Genomic DNA, 20,158 nt, shown 5'->3' on the forward strand with positions numbered 1-20,158 from the left:
TTTTAATTTCTATTCACATATAATTGTGACAGCATCATGGCATTCAGCCATAAAAAAAAACTATAAGCAATATTTGCTTTTTGGTTCGTTTATGACATTCTGCCAATACGCCTATTAAAAAAAACAATAAACGATATTTGATTTATATATATATTTGGTCAAGCAAGTCTTGTCAGTAAATAAGAACAAAAGAAAACTATACTCATCCTTTTCTTTTGGGTGTTAGTACTAGTGTAAGACAAAGATAGTATGATTGAAGATGATTCATTTAACGTTTGAGAAAAGCACTATACATACTTCGGCGTGAAAAGGAGTTGTCGGCCTCACTACGTTCGGCCGGCAACCCCTTCCTTCCCGGCCTCTGTAGTAATGTACTATAATTTTAAACATGGTCGCAACTTTTGGGGAGTAGGTAAATGAGAAAATTAAAAAATAAAGTTTTTCAAACTACTATGTGTTACATATCAAATGAAAGAGCTCATTGTGAGAATCTCAAATATATATTTTTTTTATAATTTTAGGATAAATAGTTTAACGCGCGTTGAAAAATCTCGTGCTAATGGGGCCTTAGTGACCTTACACACGAGCGAGCGTTTGAATGACACAAATGGAAACATGTGTATAGACTATAGACATAGTATACACAAGTAGTTATAGACGCGCTACCGAGCGACCGGGGGTAAGAGAAAGAATATTCATATAAAATTTGGGCAGCATAGGATTTCTTTCTCTTTCACTCTTATAAATTTCGGTATTTCGCCATCGCCTCCTACCTATGATGCCACCCGGTCGGTGATAAGGACAAAGCATGGCACTATTTTATTTCCTCTTATAGGAATCGCAATAAGACTATCTTTCTCTATCAAAGAGTGTCAGAGCTATAACCGCGAAAATCGAAGTTCGTTAATTGCGGGCATTTTTCTCTGTCACTCTCATTACGTCGTAATGAGAGTAAAAGAGAAAGATATTAAATCACATTTACAAACGGGTCTATCGCGAATTTATTTTGGTAACAATTTGTGTGTGTTTTGCTGGAACGTCAGTTAGCCGCGACCACTGATATCTTGCTGATATCGTCCGGCGGACTAATCAGTGGGCCCCTTTAAAAAAAATGAATGTCAAATCAAACGTCAACGTCAAACTCACGTTTTGTTGATCCTATTCCTATTCCTCGGCAATCTCGGGGCATTCCTCGGTGCGTCGTAGTTCGCTTGCTTTGCCTTTTAATTCAAATGTATTAATTTAAAAACTTGTATTCATTGTCATCGTCATGTCAAAACGTGAAATACTTACGATACAATTTGGGCACTATTCAAATTACATTGGATCTCATTTTTGGAACATACAAGAACTTGGTTTCGACTACAGCGGTGCTAGCAAAACCGAATGCAATCATGATATTTTGTATCGAGAGGGACAAACCGCTACGGGAGAGATCACATACACTCCTAGGTTACTTTTATGCGATTTAAAGGGCTCTTTAAAAACATTGCCTGCAAGTGGTGGATTGCCTGATGAATTTGAAAATGTTGAGGATATTACTTGGGAAAGTATTGAAAAAATTGAGGAACCGGTCGCGCCAAAGAATGAATTCTTAGAGGACATTGATTCTGCCGGGCCCTCTGTTGCCGGATCAAAACAATACAGATTGGAAGAGAGTGTAAACACTTGGACTGACTTTTTGTATCCACGATTCCATCCTCGCACTGTTAACATTGTCAAAGAATACAGCCATGGAGATGATAAGGTAAGTTTTTGTTTGTTTCTGCCATTTTCTTGTTCCAGCTATATATTTGAAATTAGGTATTTACCAATTTCTCATTTTACTATACAATATCCAAAAAGTTCTTTCTAACCTTTAAGAAAAGAGTACTCTTATCTTAAAGGCCGGCAACGCGCTTACAATCCCTCTGTTGTTGTGGGTGTTCATGAGCAACGGTAATTGGTTACCATCAGGTGATTTGTGTACTTTTTTGCCTCCTATATATATAAAAAAGTTGAGTAGATCCATTATTATAGCTGCTTCATGGTTTGTTATGAGTAACACTATTAGCCTTTTTTTTCCAATATTTAAAAAAAAAGTGATGCAGTTGTGCATCGCAGTAAACCACAAAGTGTGTTAATTGAGCATGTCATTTAATTTTGTACTGATTTTGTGTCTTATTTTAGAAACACATCCTGTCTGAAAAGTTTTACAAAATTCTAGTTCCAGTAGGCTAAAGTTAGACAAAGATAAGTCTGCAACAATTAAGATAGCACATGTTGTGCAAGTGTTATTTTAAACATCATACTTCTATGAAATGATGACATATAAATAACACTTCCACTGCATATGCTATTATAATCGTTGCAGACTTTTCTTGGTCTAACTATTTTTATAATTCCAGGCACCATTTGATTTGTTTCATCTTGGACGACCAGTGTGGAAATCCAAATTTGGCGAAGACTTCAGTGATAATATCAGAAAATATGTTGAAGAATGTGATAGTATACAGGGTTTCCAAATAAACTTTGACTGCACTGATGGGTTCTCAGGCCTCGCTTTAGCATGCATTGAAGATATGGTGGATGATTATACCAAACCCATACTCTGCCACCCTATTATAGCTTCTCATTATCCAGACAACTCTCCACAGACTCAAGAAGAAAGGGATGTTTCAAACCTAAAAGATTCAATAAGAATTGTCAATATACTTTTTGCCATTGAGGGATTATCTCAGCATTCAAGTTTATTTGTTCCACTGTGTACAGGAGAGAAAGGCTGGAGAAAGCCAGGTAGTCCTAGGCTTTTTGAACATACTACTTACAATCCAAAAAATTACTACCACTCATCAGCATTGCTGGCCTCCGCCTTGGACACACTGAGCCAAAAATACAGAAACAAAAGCAATGTTTACACCTTGTCAGATATGTGTGCAGATATGACTGGCTATGGAAGAAAAATGGCCGCAGCATCTATGGGCATACCATTTACAATGAATGAGTCAGAGTATCTTATTGACTATTTGAATAGGACAACAGAACCTATCTACACACCTATAACGCCCAGTTGTAAGATTGCAACAGATAAGATGTTCCAACTCATTACAGTGAGAGGTATACCAGAGACTTATCTAAAAGCTCCTTTACAGAATGCTAAAGAGCAGATGAATTTACCAGCTTACAGGTGTAGGGATGTCCAAGAAATGATGGAGTTATACTTCCAAGCGAACAACTTCCTATCCGCTACTAATGTTACAGTATGTGATAATCCTTTAGAGCTGAAAAGTCCTTATCCAAGGATTTTTTCAAAGAATTTAAACAAAAATGGTTTGGTCACAAATGGAGTTAGTGAAGACAGGATCCAAAGTTGTCCGGTGATAGCGGGATACCACAATGGCAACTTCCTAACAGATATGCTTGAAAAGCTACACAGAGAGGTGAGCAGGGTAAAATTCGCAAAATTACACAAGTTTGGAGAGGAAGGCTTGGAAGCCTCTGAGTATCAGGAGACCTTGGATAGGCTTGCTGAATTTAAAGATAACTATGAAGATAATTTTGAACTTTAATTGAAGTAATGTAAGTCTTGTTAATAAACTAATTCACTAAGTTTTATTTTATTTTTTATACTACCTAGTCGGCTCATAAGTTCTGTCATATACATAGTATCAAATAAAATCAAAAGTTTAAGTTTATTCCGTATAATTTGTACAGCGTTTGAAAGCTTATAAACTAGAGAATCTAAATGTATAACATTTATTCAAAATGACCGCCATAATTATCTACACAGGCTTGAAGTCTTCGTGGCCAGTCGTCAATGGATTCACGCACCACTTTCATGTCGATATTGGCCACTGCCGTAGCAAGAGATTTTTTCAGCGAGTCTAGATTTGCATGAGGTTTTGAGCACACCTTTTCCTCTAAATACTGCCATATTTTATAGTCTAAAGGATTAAGATCTGGGCTAGAGGAGGGCCAATCTTCATGCCGTATAAAGTCGATTTTATTGGAGGCGAGCCAGGCTTGTGTAGACTTTGCCTTATGGGCTGGAGCAGAGTCCTGCTGGAAAACCCAATGCTGGTTTAGAAACATCGTATGGGATAGTGGTTTCACAATATTAGTCAACACCGTGTCTTGGTACACTTTGGCACTAGTTTTTACTCCTTTCTCACAAAAATGCATACTAGTGACGCCCGCATAAGAAACTCCCAGCCAAACCATCACAGATGAAGGGTGATGACCTCTTTGAATACGGGGAATGCTATTAGACGCTTCTTTACTATTGCGAGCGTACACTCTATCATTTTGTTTATTACAGTTTTCTTCTATGTCAAAAATTTTCTCGTCCGAAAACAGTATACAACGGTGCTTATTTTTAGCGTACTTCTTCAATAAAGCTTTAGATCTTTTAAGCCTTAAAGCTTTAAGCCGACCATTGAGAAGATGGCCAGTTTTTCATTTATAAGCACGAAGTCTCAGGTCTTGATTAAGCACTCTTTTCACCGTGTTTTTGCTCAAACCCATCTGGAGGGCCCTAACTTTTTGTTTCCTAGCGGGATTTCTGGCAATGCGTGCCCTAATTGCTTGTACAACCGCTGGAGTCCTAGCTGTACGCGGACGACCGCTTCTTTTCTTGTCATTTAAACTAGAGACCTCACTGTATCTTTCTATGGTACGATACACAAATCTTAGAGAGAATATTAAATTTTCAAGTAGCTTAAAAATTTTAGTCGGCGAGTGACCACAACGATATAGTGCAATTATTGCGGTACGGCTATCTTTAAGCGTCCACTCCATGTTGAAGAAAACAGGAAATTGCAAAATTATACTACTCAAATATTTAATAAAGATTCGAAATTCAAATGCAGAACGGTTTTTGTTTTAGGAGTTCCAAATTTAAATTTTAAAGGCCAGTGACAGAACTTATGAGCCGACTAGGTACAGCCCAGGTAGCAAAGTGACGTCAGCGACGTCATAATGACGTAATTATGGCTTCATAATGACGTCGCTGACGTAATAATGCCGTTAGGGAGCAGACACCTATATATATATATATATAGCCTATGAACGTTTGAAAGTTCAGAACTTAATATTTTCACTACCAGAAACCCTCTAGTCCTTGGCATTTAGAGTTGATACTCCCAAATGGCAGTTATACCTATATTATAACAAGGCACACAACTACTGTGTTGGGTCATTTTGTCACATGCCCATGGCGCCAGCTAAATGCGCAAACATACTCAAGTTACATGAACCAGTTACTCCCGTGTGCTGCGACGCCATCTAATTTAGCTGACCAATTAAAGGAGGAATTTGTCTTAAAACTTCTCATACTGTTAATCTTTGTTAAGGGAAGGGAGTTGCTTTAAAATATATGTACATTTAATTGTAATTTGTTTTCCTTAGGATGGTATTCCACCGGCCCAATATCTTGGTCATGTGTATTGCGTCTCACATTTTGCCTAACCTTCTCGACGCCGAGTCAAACGAAAACTCGGATGCCACGCCACCGAAGTGTCAAAATTGAAATTGAACTTTATGCGAATGCACGTAGCTCTATGTGTCTCTATGGTCTATGACGGATCAATGGTGTTGCTGTCGTTGGACCTGCGCTACCGATATATCCGTCATTGACGTCCAAAAGGTTAATGAGAGAGTGAGACTCCCTTCCCTTACCAAAGATTAATACGCCTTTTAAATAATCAGACAACAAAATAAAATTCATAAAATTTATTTTAAAGATGATTTAGATAAAATAAATCATATCCCAACCACACAATTTCATTGTTCACATAATATACATCTACTCGAGCCTACACTGATCATGAAGAGCGCTCCAGTGCTCTTTCTTTCATTCTTGTGATAAATGCTGCACCTTTGTTCTTTCTGAAGTTTTCATATGGATCATTTAAATTAACACCAACACCTGAAAAAGAAAATATAAATCAGTACTCATAAAAGGAAACTTATACACAAAACTTATTTATTTTAACATTTAAAGATACAAACGTCTTATTTGTGTTCGCGTTTATATTAAACGCGACTTCGTTTGCGTGAAATGATGATGTTGATCGATAAAATCTATCCTTATGTTCTTCCCCGGGCCTCAAATCATCTCCATAACAAATTTCATCTAAATCGGTTCAGAAGTTTAGTAGTAGTAGTAAACACTATTGCACAAAACAAGTATATAACACAGAGAGAATGCAGTAAATGTGTACAAAGGCGAACTAAAAAAGCGTAAAGATGTAACACACACAGTTACATTCGCTATTATTATTTTTTACTTTTATTATTATTATGTACTAGCTTTAGCCCGCGAGTTCGTCTGCGTGGAATCAGTAACAGCAGCTAGAGTAAGTTTAGCGCCTGAATGAAGTGTGATAGCAATTATTCAATTTGAGCATAAGCTTAATTGCTTGACATCAGTTATCAGGCAATTCATTAAATCTCTCAATTAAGGGGGTGGCTTAAGGGATGATTTTCGGGATAAAAACTCCTATCCTATGTCCCTCTCGGGGACTCAAACTATCTCTATGCCAAATTTCAACTAAATCGGTTCAGCGGTTTAAGTGTGAAGAGGTAACACACACGACAGACAGACCTTCGCATTTATTATATTAGTATGTATGTATGTTAGTTTGTAAGGTATGTATCTATGGGCCTTAGTTGCCTGATAATATATTTTTTTAATTTGTAATATTAGTAGGGATAGTGACCAGATCTCGGCAGTCAACAATGTCATGTTGCTACGTTGTTGGGCCTTATCCCATAACAATAGTCAGGCCACCTTTGTACTGGTCCTGCTTGTCCCGCACGTGGCCGCCGCTGATGGGCTCCGCGATGCCCTGCCCGGCGGCGCCGAGCCCGCCCGCGCTCCAGCCCATCTTCTGCAGCAGCTGGTGGCCCTTGTTGCTCGCGTCCAGCCCGCTCGATGATGCGACGAACGTTGCACCGGATCCCCTGCAGAGCGTACAACAAACATACTTAATGTAACATATGTCGGCGGCAGATCGGAAAATCAGGCGGATCATGAAATTCCCAAGCAAATCGTGAAAATCCTTGGCTCCCATTTCTGGACTGGACTTTGCCCTTCGAGCATCTGAAGCAACCTAACGAACCTCCTATGTATAGTCTATATCTGTGTGCACGTTTCTCCCCGCAAAAGATGGCTGAATGATTTGTACGGTAAGATATCGCTTGGGTTCCTCCCTTCCGACGTGTCGGAAGCCGGTGTTGCTCGAAAATTTACTACCGTCAAAACGTTACACAGGAACTTTACGATCGTCCGCCGCCACATACACCGATTGGTTTACATCATCGCTAGAGAATGAACTACGCGAGTTTTACTCAAATACCAATACCGGGGCAACTACTATGAAGCCGTGAATTTCTGTTTCCATACTTACCATATAGTTCAGAGGTAGGCTCGCGTAAGACAAAACTGTGACTTGATAACAAGTCTGTTTCGCACGACTATAGGTATGTGATAATAGATCTTACCAAGTTTGTGCCATTAGTCGCTCGCCCTAGAGTTGTGAATGAGTGCTTGTCGCGCGTAAACACACTTTCGTCTCAGTGGTTTTACCTTCCACCTATATTTTGACTCTCTGCTCGTCAAGTCTATTATTCCGTTTTCGACGCTAATTAATGAAGGCATTAATTAGCCAATGGCCAGAAAAGAAAAACACTGCCAGTGTCGAGCGCATTGGCTAGCAGGAGGAGCATTTTAATAATTTTTCACACCACATGCTCGACAAAGCCGGATTATATATCAAATATCATATAAACCTCCCCGAAAGCAAGACATTATATCCCTTGGCCTTAGCCGGGTTATAATGTGGTATGGAATTTCATTATAACCCGCCGGTCAATAACGTAATTTTAACTTTTCATAATCCTTATTGCTATGACGATAAAGTCTAATTTCGTTAAGCAAAATGTGTTGCACAGCGGCCAGGTAATTAGCGGTCGTGGCCAACTCGATTTTCGAACACCGAAGCCGCGGCCTACTAGATTCGCACGATCTTCATTTGTTAAATCAAGTAGGCCACGCCGGTAGAAACAAGTTGCTGTAAGCTTGTTTTTTATTGTCTCGCCTAAGGTGAGAAAAGTAGAGTATATACCTCGGGAATAAAACTGTTTTTGTCTTGGGTGCTTGAATCCCTCACTGCACTCAGGACTCAGTCTTAATTCGCTGCGCTCGGGAGTAAAGCTGGGAGTCCTTCGTTACGTTCAGGATTCAATGTCGCGCCCGTGACATAAAACAGTGCTTTATCCCCTTGGTGTACCATCTACTATTATTCATCGACGGGGTATAAGTGTGTTACTCACAGGAAGCTAGGCGGCGTCGGCGACCGACTCCGCTCGACGCGGCGCGTGCGCGGCGACTCGCGGTGCTCGCGGCGGTCTCGCGAGCGCGAGCGCGAGCGCGACCGCGACCGCGAGCGACTGCGCGACCGGGATCGCGAACGGGACCGCGACCTTCTACGACCTAAACAAAACACGCCATTATAAATTCAAACAACATAGGTATTAGAGTATCACATAGAGTCATGTCATAGACGAATAAAATCTGAACCCCTGACACAGTAAGTTTTAGTTTCCTTAACCAAGTATGGGAGTAACCTGTGAGGGAGAAAACTGTTTTGAATTGAATATATGGGGGAAATGCTCTATATATTTAGATATACTGTACACTTAAACCGGGCGCGGTTGGGACGCTGTCCAAATGGTCCGTGTCACCAGACCTGTGTCCGTAGGAGGGCACTGCATCGTTCCGTGGAGACCCCTGATCCACTAGAGAGATTGTGTAATTTATTTTTCGCCAATTCGCCATATTTTATATTTCTTTCTTTTTGTCTGTTACCTTCCGTGATTCTAACTTGATGGTCTCATCGGAAGATCAGCGCTGGAAGTCGCCAGCAGCATGCTGAGATGGGGCCATTTCGTGACACTTTATTTTCACTAATTGTCTGTGTGTTTACGAATAAAAACTATTCTATTCTACTAGAGACGCTGGCTCGTGGATTACGGAGCGCCGAAGGGACGTTTGGTAGATATGTACTAGATATACCCAGGTATTAAACTATGAAATGGAGTAGAGGTTAAAAGTGTAAGATATTTACTGTCTCGTTCTCTTCTCCACGCTGTGGAGCGCCGTCTCGGCGAAGGTGACCGCGATTTTGACTTCATTGGCGATGGTTTCTCTGGCGTTCTACTCTTTGACCTGTTGAAGTAAAAAATTAATTACATAGTTTTAAGAGGTGACATGGTGAAATAAATAATGTAATGGCTCCTCTACACGATGGGCCATCATACTGGCCCACTAAGATGGGCCAGCGTGTAGAGAGGGTAGTGGTGTCGGATGACACGGCGGGATGGCGATGGGATGGCCGCGGGTCGGTTTTTCGTCTCCACATCAAAGGTAGTGTGGGCCAACGATGGCAGTAAGCATCTACAGTGTAGATTCTACACATTCCACATTGCGTGCTCGAACGCGGTTGAGTGTGGACGTTCGTGCTCATCATGAAGTAATGAAGTTAATTAGGTAGAGGAATAGGAAAATTACGCAGACAGTACATTCACAATTTAAATAAATAAATATAACAATACATACCAATAGTAGCATAAATAAATATAAGATACATATCTAAATATATATACAAGACAAGTAATGATTTTTCAGTAGGGTTTTAAAGCTTTGAAGAGTTTTTGCACAAATTTAAATTGACTTAGGTACTTAGTTCTATTGCGAATATTGCGATGACTAGATACCATCCACCATCTTCTACGCCATTTCTTTTTAATTAGTTTATTATTGTGCACATTAAGAAAATGTTGGTACGTGGCGTATACATAAATGGGGCATTTTCTATGAAAAGTCGCGCGGCATTGTATTTATATCGGAGCATCGTATATAAATGGCGTTAGCGCCATCGACAATAAGGTCCCTTTTTATAGAAAATGCCACAGATTGCTGCAGCGGCTTATACTTCCACGTCCATCTTGGAAAACGAATAAATCACAACTGAATGTCGCCATCGTGTAGTTGCGTTTCAACCATCGCATGGCCATCTCGCTGGCCCAGCGCTGGGCCATCGTGTAGAGGAGCCATAACGCGGAGGGAATCGCGGCCAGGAGCCAGTAGATTTAACTCCTAGAGTCCAAAAAATGGACAACTTAAAAACCTCCCAGGGATTTTTGACTTTTCACACATTTGAAATTGCGTGTGCGCTATTGCGTCCGTGTCACTTAGGGTGTAAACTGAGTGGATGATCGAGTTGGGCGTGCAGCGTGCGCCGTGCATGCAAACATATAAGATCGGCCTTAGTGCCCGCTGCTCCCATCACTTGTGAGCCCGACGCCACGCTGCACGCCCCGCCGAACGTGCTTAGAGGTAACCTTAATGCTGACGCGATAACGCCTCCACGGGAAATCAATTATTAATTTGCTACAGCATAATATGTGCCCTTTTCAATCAATAGAGTACTTATTGTCGGTTGTCAATAAGGCGCAATTTCCATACAGCTTCAATTTGAAATCAACTATATTTATTGACAAGCGACAATGTGGTACCTTTTGTTTGAAAATGTCACATATGTTACCGTCTTTACCATAAGGGCACACGGGGCCCATCCTCAGGGGGCCCCGAAGGACACACAGTAACATTATATTTGATTACGCATAAAAAAATAGAAGACCATAGTAGAAAAATGTTAGTTTAATTAGCTTTCTTTACTTTCCAAAAGGGCCTCAAATTCTTATGTGCCCAAAGACCGGCCTGGACCGGTTCATAGTTTAAACAGCCTTGTTATATGTACCTGTATCTTCTACCGGGCGGTGAGGGTTGTTTTTGCAGATCCTTTGGTATGGGTGATGGAGTTCTTGACTTCTGTCGGTTACCCTGAGCAATGTCTTCCTCTTTCTTTTTTCTTGCTGCGTTCTTCGCTTTGTAATATTCATAAAGACCTAGCTTCTCCCAGCCCTCACTAAAAAAACAAAAAGTTTATAAGTATACGTGTTATACGTGATAATGACCTGATTATAGCAAAATGAATATAACTAGCGGAAATAATGTAAACTGATACAATATTTGATAAGGAGTAATAAAAACACATTGTTGAGCGGCATAGGGAAGTGAAACCTAAGTAGCATATATATTGGAGCGATAGAGGCAGACTTGAAATTAGATGTTCGCGGTGGGCGATTTGGACTAATTTTGACCTCCAATGGTATCGTAAGCTTCTGAAATGTGGCTTTTTATAAAAGGGACCTTATACTCTGATGGAAAACCACATTTTATCTAACATTCTATCTATCTCGGAAACTAATCGTATCATGTGGTGGTAAGACTGACTTGTCTCGGGGCCGCTCGTGGTTGGGCGAGGCGTAGAAGGCGTCGACGGCGGCCAGCAGGCGGTCGTTGGGCGGCGCGGGTGGCGGCAGGCGGATGGTGGCGGGGTCCAGCGGCCGGTACTGGTCTTCCTCTAGCTGTAGGTAGTAGGATGTTCACGAAGATTAAAGTCTATACTGATTTAAATTAACACGATTTTCACTCATAATTTAAACTAGAGACCCACCCGGCTTCACACTGGTTAACAAATTATACACCTAACCTAAACCTTCCTCAAGAATCACCCTATTGATAGGTGAAAACAGCATGAAATTCTGTTCAGTCGTTTTTGAGTTCATCGCGAAAGTAAAGACGCGGCGGGGACTTTGTTTTATAAGGTGTATAGTGATAGAAACGGAACTAAATCGCGTGCACTTACTTTAATTATTTGGCGTGCGCAAAATGAGGAGAGATCCCACACTAGCGTCTCCCGAGCGTCGGCGTCTAGTCAACTCTATGGCTACTGCTCGACGCAACGTTGGAGCACCTGAGCAGCGACGCCTTTTTTCATAGCGCTGACTAATAGACGCCGACGCTCAAAAGACGCTAGTGTGGGGTGGCCCTAAGCAGCGACAGCAGTACTGCACGCGATTAACCCCCTTTTCAGTTTAAATTATGAATATTATGATTAAAAGTGGGTTCGTGAAACAAGACGGAAAATAATTTCAAATAAATAGCTATAAGTTTCACAAAGATAATTTTGTTATTTTATTAAGTATCTTGCAGGAACGATATCTACAGCATACCAGCACTATGGTTTTCTACAGTATAGATTCTAATTCTTTTCTTGTCTGTTTCAAAAATTTGATTCCATAAATAATAGGATGGTCCTTATATGGCAAAAAAAAATTTTTTTTCGATTTTTTAACGGGGCACCATTTCTTTTGATTATTTAACATTAAAATAGGTAAGAGTATTTTTTTCATAATTTTTGGACAATAATTAGAGGTCGCTACCGCAGCTTGAACTTTGTGAAATAAAATTAAACAAACGTATTACATGCAAAATCAGATTTATTGTAAAAAAAACTCTGAAGTGTTAAAGATTGCAGTTATAATCTCTAAAATGGACATCTGAATCAACTACACAATCAGGTATCCATAACACAACAACAACATAAATAACAAATTACGATAAAAGGGTGTATTTCTGGGCGTTGGGGTACTTTTTTCGGAATTGTTTTACTACTAAAAGCAAATACTGTTTTTGGTCTTCATTAGTTGTTAATAGCTTATTGTATTCCTCCATCAATGCCACTCCGCGTTCTGCGATGTCATTTACCACCCGCATGGATTGTACTATTTTTTTTGCCGCTTTAAAGTCTTCGTCACCTTCCCAATTTTCAACATCTTTGTTAAAAAACCGTGATGAAATGCCAAGTATTTGGAAGAACCTTAAAGAGTTACTTGTCACAAAGTCTTCAATATCTTTTTCCATGATATGTTTGGCGTCTAGGCTTATTCTTTTGGGACAATACTCCAGCCCTTCATTTTTTAGTGCCATCACCATTTTTTTCTTTACTTCAATCGGAAGCTTGTCGTCGAAAAATGCAAATGAAACAAGTTCTTCACTTAGGTACCATAAATGACCTAAAACCTTTTTCAAAGCAACGTTGGCCATCGCCAGATTAATATTTTTAAATGTTATGAGGTCTTTCAGCAGGTTCAAATCATTTCGTGGTGCACATTGCCCAGCAGGTGCTTCGAACCAATACTTCACGTATATGACGGCAGTAAAAGTACAAATATCTTTTACTGCTTTTTCTTCTCTTTTGGTCATTTTAAATTGATGCCGAAACATAAATAATTTGAAGCAGTACATCGCTTTTGCCATCCAACGAGCACGGTGAAGGCCTGCAGGCATTCTGAATGCGACTCCACTGTCGGGAATACCTCCCAAATAAATGATTGTGAGATTTAATAGCTCTCTGTAATCATCACGCGGTTGGTATTCACGCAATTGATCCTGTGCGAAAGAAATCATTCCTGAAGAGATATTTTCAACATATTTGGCAGACTCGGGATCAGAAATAACATTCTTGTAATCCTTAGGATTAATATGGGTCCAATTCTTTTTGAACCTTTTAAATAACAAAACTTCTGGGCCACTAGATGGACCAAGGGCTTGATTTGCGATGGCTTCTAACATAATTTCCATTATGTGATGGCGACAGGCGAGCCAAAGCATATCTTTCTCCATTTTTTGTTCTAAAATAACGCAGCATCCGTTTCGCAGTCCAGTGTTAACTGCCGTTGTGTCAAAGCATAAGCATTTAACTTTGTCACTTAATCCCCATGTCTGTACTGTTTCATGAACAGCAGAGGCACATGCTTCACCGGTTCCGCGTTCAAGTTTAGGAACTGCCAACAGCTGATCTACTCCATGCCCAGACACTAATATTGGTAAGCGATCCACCGTTTCATGTCCTGTTATATCTTCAATAAGTTTACCATCCCAGTGTATTGTTAAGGGCAAATCGGGCTTAAATTCTTTTTTTAGACACTCTGCTATGACTTTACGATGCTTTATCCGCTGCCGGCGAATCGAAGAACGATTAATGTTGAACTTTTGAGGTTCTGTACAAGTTTTTTTTAAAACAGATGCTAAGACGATAGTGGCTTTCCTGTCAGTTAATTTAGCGGCATCAAGACTCGCCGCTACGTGGGGATCAATCAAAAGCTTTCTTCCTCGCTTTTGTGGTGGCGGTGTTGGAAGTGTTGAGGGCCCTGCTTCGTCGTTCATGTCAGGTGTTGGCGTGGGATTTTCACTGCTAGATGTAGATGAAAAGTTATGTATTCCTCGCAGAGCATGAATTTTTTGTTCTTCGCGTTTGCGGCGTTTTTGTAGGTTTGCTTCTTTCTTTAAATTTTGAGCCTCTTTCTGTAAACTTTTTTTGTCCACTGTAGTCATAATGCCTGCCCGATTAACGCGTTGTTGCAGTAAGAATTGTTTATCTTCTTCGATAGTCATCATATCTAAGGCTTTCGCGTGCGCAATGTCGAATAATTGTTCTATTTGGTTTAGCCATTCTTGTTCTTTTTTTTCTGTTACAGCGGAGCGTTTTGAAGCATTTTCTTTATTTTTTTTAAGTTTCTGCCACTCTTTAAAGTGGTATTCAATTTTGGCTATTACATGTTTCTTTAATCTTGTTGGTATTGCAGCTTTTTCCCATATGGTCAAGACGGAATGGGCGGTCGCCGTCGCAGACTCTCTTATAGTTTTTTTTTCATCGGTTTTAAAGTGAAAAAACAAACTTAGCACTTCACGTATTGACGGCAATTTTGTTTGCTTCAAACTTGGTGTTAACTGGCCTATAAGCCAGATGTTAGTTGTATTTCGCGTTGAGACGCGTATTCCACTGCTTGTAGACGCCATTACAATACTTCACAACGATACGCTTGAGGATTACGTGCAGACTCTCACAATAACGAAAATGGACTGAAGATCGTCCCACGCGGTCGCATCGCGGGGGTGTGAGAGGGGGGTGGAGGACGCGTCAGTGCATCGCTAGTAGGCAACGGCACTTGATTTCATTTAACAAGTCAAAATTTTATAACAAAAACGCACGAATAAATAGTTGGCTCGATTCATAAAATTGTTATATTTTTTTACATTTTTTAAAACTTTGACCTTCGGTAGCGACCTCTAAAACTAAATAAAAAAAATTAAAAAAAATTGTGTGGAAATAACTCATGCTAAATAACAATTTAAAGAGGTGCCCCATTCACTTTTCAGAAATCGAGAAATAAGGACCACCCTAATAAATAAGCAATGTAAGAAAAGGATTAACTTTACATTTTTAAAAGCAAAATTAGTACTCTAACAAGAAATTATTTCTAAGGAATAGAAATTATTTCTAAATTCCTAAGCTAAAATAAGCTAGAAAATTTTGTTCATTGACGAATGATCATCTACCTATAAGTACTTAAAAGTCAACTTACACATATTTTACGATCTTAAAATTAGGCCGTGATGGTTCTCAGCTTTTTAGAAGTCTTTCTCTAATAATTTTGCTCTAATAACAATTTCGCAAAATACCTACTATCTTTATATCATAACTTACCATAATGAGTGGGACCATTAAGCCGGCCGGTAATTCAAAATAGGGTACAGACGGCATCAACTCTTCGTTGTTGACTTCAGGGAACGGCGGGAAGCCAGGCGGGGGCTTGGTGAGATCTGGAAGACCGTTCTGGAATGCGAGCGGGGGCTCGGGCTGGAAGCCCGGAGGCGGCTGCGAGAAGTTTACATTTGGCAGATTTGATAAGTCAACATCCTCAGCTTCAGAATTATTCTGATTTTTCATCTGATCAAATATCTGACTGTCATAGCTGTTCTCGTTCCCACTTAAGCTATTATTGGAAGCATAATTATCACCACTCTCACTACCATATAACTGCCGAGTTGTCGTGTTGAAATTTTTATCATAATTCGAAGAGTTGAAGCTTTGATCATTGAAACTGTTTTGGAAATTATTCTGTATGTTATTCTGTTGGTTATCATTGTTTTGTTCATGGTTGTTTTGCTGTTGTAATTCCAATGCGTGTTTTTGCATTTCAAGTTGCTGTATCTGTTGCAATGAATGCGCCACGAATGCTTGGTGTTGGGTTTGGTAACTGGAAACATAAGGGGTTAGTCAATAACTATTGCTTCAAGAGGCTTACTATAATAAAATACGAGTACATACTTTTCGAATGTGGATTTGGTTTGCTGCGAGAGATGGGCGATGGCGCCCGAGTGTTGCGCCACCAGATTGTTCTGGTATTCCTGGTAGCTGCTGGTCGGGCTCTTCATCTTCTCAATGACCGCTGTCTCGAAATAGTTAGACTTGGACTCCCACAGCCGGAGCAACTTATTTAACTTAGCCTCCTGCTCCTCCGTCACCGCTGAAACAGCAAATGATTAAACCGATGTCTTATGGGCCAGCGTTTCTAAGCAAGTTACCTTGACTGACGTAAACCACATGTGATGCTCTAAAGATGCGTTTATACAAGATGAGAATACACAATCGAACAAAAAGAGACCTATATCTCGAGGGCATTATTATAAATATGTTACCTATACTGGCATTGCAAAACATTGGTACCACCACATTTTCCAAATTTTTCTTGAGATCTTCTGCGTTTTTGCGTGCACTGTAATTAGGAATAAAGTATCATAGACACCGAATTTATAATGACAACAGGGGGAATAACAGAAACGGTCATGGCTTCCAATATAAATTATAACTGACCCAAAAAAATTAAAATGAAGACACTACCACATATTGACTACCAGTTATAGAAGTTCTAGGTAAGATAATCTTGTCAAATTTAGGAATTATTAAATATCATTAAAAAAAAAGTTTATTTTTGTTTAATCAATCATGTGACCAATAAGGAGATTAACAAGTAATATAAACTTTTGCAGTATTTAAGAACAAATTCAAATTATCAGGAATAACTTCATATTTTTAATAATTCGGGGACAAAAGACATGCTCTGGACATTTTTGGTGTCATAATAGCTAGTCACTAATGGTTTATTAAAACTAAACAAGTATTTAAAATAATCTTTTTATGTAATTAAAAATATTAACAAACAGAAATGTTTAAGGATGTTAAACGATGACAGAAATATTAGTGACAAAATGAGAATGAGAACAAATACCCAGTAAGAGATATGAAGTAGAGTGTATACTAACCAATGGTGCAGCACATCATTGACAAGGTAAATGATGTGGAGCTTCTGCGTGAACGCAGCCCCCGGCTGAGTCACTTTTCGCAACAGGTGCTGCGATATGACTTTCCCCGCATCATGAGATGTGGCATGTTGCAATATCCAGCCCTTGCCTACAAACAAAGGAGCAAACATGAAAAAATCCATAGAAGCAAGTAGACTTTGTACGTAAGACTTTTACTTGCTCTGATTTCATTGTATTACAATTTCTACCAACGAAAACTATAGTACAAAAAACTGAGCTGATCGCCCACCAAGGGTTCCGTACTTTTTAGTATTTGTAATACATCACCTGTGAAAATTTCCACGGTTTCCAATTTCGAAAAATCACGGTCCATGAGATACAGCCTGGTGACAGACAGACGGACAGAAAGACAGACAGCAGAGTCTTAGTAATAGAATCAATAAAGAATCAAATGTTTTATTTGTGACAAACTTAAAACTAAAATTACATACAGAAGTATAACTAAAACTATAAGCATTTATAAAATAGGTAGGAGTTAAAGTTTACCACGAAAATGGTCTCGCCTCAGCATAATACTGACCCGAAAGTCAGCACTGATCTTCCGGCGAGACCATTTTGGGCCACGATAGGAATAGGGTCCCGTTTTTACCCTTTGGGTAGGGAACCCTAATAAGACATAGCTACTTGAATGTTCATGTCAAATTTCATGTTATTTCAAAATGTTGTTTTAAAATGAGAGCGTAATTTTGATTGTATGGTGGCGGCTAGGTTCGCTCTTAAGGCTTTGTTCAACCCATTAATTTGAACAGTTTCCCACCAGGAACCCATTAATTCGACTAGTTCTAGTTTAATTAAGGAATAGGTTTTGACCCTTTTTAAAGCCCCAAGGGCAATAATACAGTTTTACAAACATGTAACAAAAAAAAAGGTAAACAACCTAAGTAAACAGTGGCAAAACAAACAGTAAAGTTTTATTTATAGGACACGTTGATAGGACATTTTGACATGCAATGCTGTACATTTTGACTTTCAATATTACTGTATATCTCATAAGTAAGATCTCAATTTGGACTGAAGTATAGGTACAGTCAGCATCAATTAGATAGTGACAGTCAACATAGTCAAATATGTATATTGGAACACACCTTTGTTACCATACAAATAAGGATGAGTTCCAATATATTTGGCCACTTTGGCCATCACTATCTATTTGATCACATCTCAGAAAAGTGAACTCACCAGCAGATATGCTATCTTTAGTACAAGTATCAATAATTGGCTGCAGAATGCTGTCTAGCTCTGTCAGACTAATGTTGTGTTCACTGGCTAGAGACTGAATCGTCTCCACCTGAGCCTTGCTAACCAGCTCATTTATTTTAGCTTGTTGCTGCTGAATCAACACCTGAAAATTTTAATCCGTTTTAACTTATTGAAAAGTATGAATTTACATTTTAAATTAACTTATTGTAGCAATGTGCCTACATCCTTTTATGAGGACAAAGCCTCAAATTGATGCCTGTAAAAATAATATTCCATTTTAAGTACAGTGTAAAATCATATTTAAGCATGGCTATGTAGGAAAGGGGGGTAGCAGTATGGAAAACAATTATGTTTTATAAAGAAAAGTAAACAGTAACTTTTACTATATCTTAGTCTAAAAATCATATTGTTAAATTTTCTTTGACAACATCTAATAGATGTATCAGTAAAGACAAGCATTCTGGCATAGCCAATTCCCTAAATTTCTTATGCATGTGATTTGAGTTTTTTAGACTCTCTGGTCTAGAATCTGAATTGATAACAGAGAAAAATAACACAATTCTCATATAATAATACAGAAGACTGATAACAAAAACCCTTGTCAGTGCTATACAAAAAACATCCTCAATTGTAGGTACAGAAAACAAATTAGACATAAGATACAGGTAAGGGTAAAAAAATAGTATGACATCCCACCTTATGCTGGGCATTGAGATTACTCTCAGACTGAGTGATCTGCTCTTTGAGCATGTTGATCTGCTGCACAAGAGCGTCGGTGTCGGGGCGCGGCGCGGGGTGCGCGGGTGCGGTCGCGGCGTTGGCCGCCAGCCACTGCTGCAGCGCCGGCGCCGCCGCCATGGATGCCGCGAGACCCAGCTGCGCGGCCGTGGCACCGCCCTGTTGGGGCAGTACATATTGCCTGTTCTGAGCCATAAAGGCCCCGGCGGGAGCGGCCGTCTGGCCCCCGGCAGATTGCTTTAGAACTATAAACAGCGGGGAGGCACTTGAGTCGGTTATACCAAGCAGCGATACCGCGCGATAGCGCATATTTAAATTCTTCCATCCACACTTGGTTATGCTTACTTGCTTGCTCGGTCGTCACTTTGTATTGATAGTAGTTGAAGTATTCGCCGCCGTACAGGAAACTGAACTTTGGGTTGTTTTTCTGTTTGTTTTTTGTCATCTTCTCGAATTCGGGTCCATTTCTTGCGACAAACTGCGCCAGTTTGTCTATTATGTTGCGCAGATCTTGATCTAAAAACATGACGACGTGCATTAATACTGACACAAGAAAGTGTACAAACATATTAAAGGGAGGTTTTTGTACAAACCTTGAGGTGGCTGCGGTAGTTCCATTGTAGCTACGTTATATTGAGGTTAGGGGCTCAGAAGATATGGAGGTCGCGGCGTCCTAACATTCCCACAGTCATTTTAACACAATAATGAGCACAGTGAACTTCACTTCATATGTCCTTTCATTCAAACTACAGTGGTTATTTACACAAGTTCATTTACGCGGATACGTCTCTAAAAATAATGAAATATTCAAGAAAAAACTACGAACGTTCGACGTACCGCAATGTCAGCCATGTTCTAATTAAATATAATTTTCATTCATTCATTCAATTTTTTATCGCTCAAATCATTCAGTTCATTCACTCGTAACATTTTAAGCTATTCAAGTAATCATTAAAACAGCGTTACAAAACATTTTTTAAATAAAATGGTTTTTTTTATTATATAAAATAATAATTTATTTTAAAAACGTACAGTTAATGGTATATATACAATCATAAAAAATAACTTAAACTTATCTAAATTAAACAATAAACTACAAAACTA

At 39.4% G+C, this 20,158-nt stretch overlaps 2 protein-coding genes across 2 annotated transcripts; one reads left to right on the forward strand and one right to left on the reverse strand.

Moving 5' to 3' along the window:
- The first annotated feature begins 1,159 nt into the window (after window positions 1-1,159).
- On the forward strand, window positions 1,160-3,582 carry LOC134743055 (protein misato). Its single transcript, XM_063676334.1, has 2 exons — window positions 1,160-1,747; window positions 2,388-3,582. The coding sequence occupies exons 1-2, from the start codon at window positions 1,271-1,273 to the stop codon at window positions 3,546-3,548; spliced, it is 1,638 nt and encodes a 545-aa protein (XP_063532404.1). The 5' UTR covers window positions 1,160-1,270; the 3' UTR covers window positions 3,549-3,582.
- A 2,112-nt stretch (window positions 3,583-5,694) lies between these two features.
- LOC134743056 (calcium homeostasis endoplasmic reticulum protein) lies at window positions 5,695-19,923 on the reverse strand. The gene is made up of 14 exons (XM_063676336.1): window positions 19,648-19,923; window positions 19,400-19,570; window positions 19,013-19,299; window positions 18,296-18,458; window positions 17,057-17,204; window positions 16,433-16,509; window positions 16,062-16,260; window positions 15,438-15,990; window positions 11,339-11,472; window positions 10,803-10,970; window positions 9,108-9,208; window positions 8,314-8,473; window positions 6,770-6,942; window positions 5,695-5,905 (listed from the first exon to the last, which is right to left on the reverse strand). Exons 1-14 carry the CDS (start codon window positions 19,670-19,672, stop codon window positions 5,802-5,804), a joined length of 2,463 nt encoding a protein of 820 aa, XP_063532406.1. The 5' UTR covers window positions 19,673-19,923; the 3' UTR covers window positions 5,695-5,801.
- Between the last annotated feature and the right edge of the window lie 235 nt (window positions 19,924-20,158).

This window comes from Cydia strobilella, chromosome 7 (assembly GCF_947568885.1).
Source record: "Cydia strobilella chromosome 7, ilCydStro3.1, whole genome shotgun sequence".
Classification (NCBI taxonomy): Eukaryota; Metazoa; Arthropoda; class Insecta; order Lepidoptera; family Tortricidae; genus Cydia; species Cydia strobilella.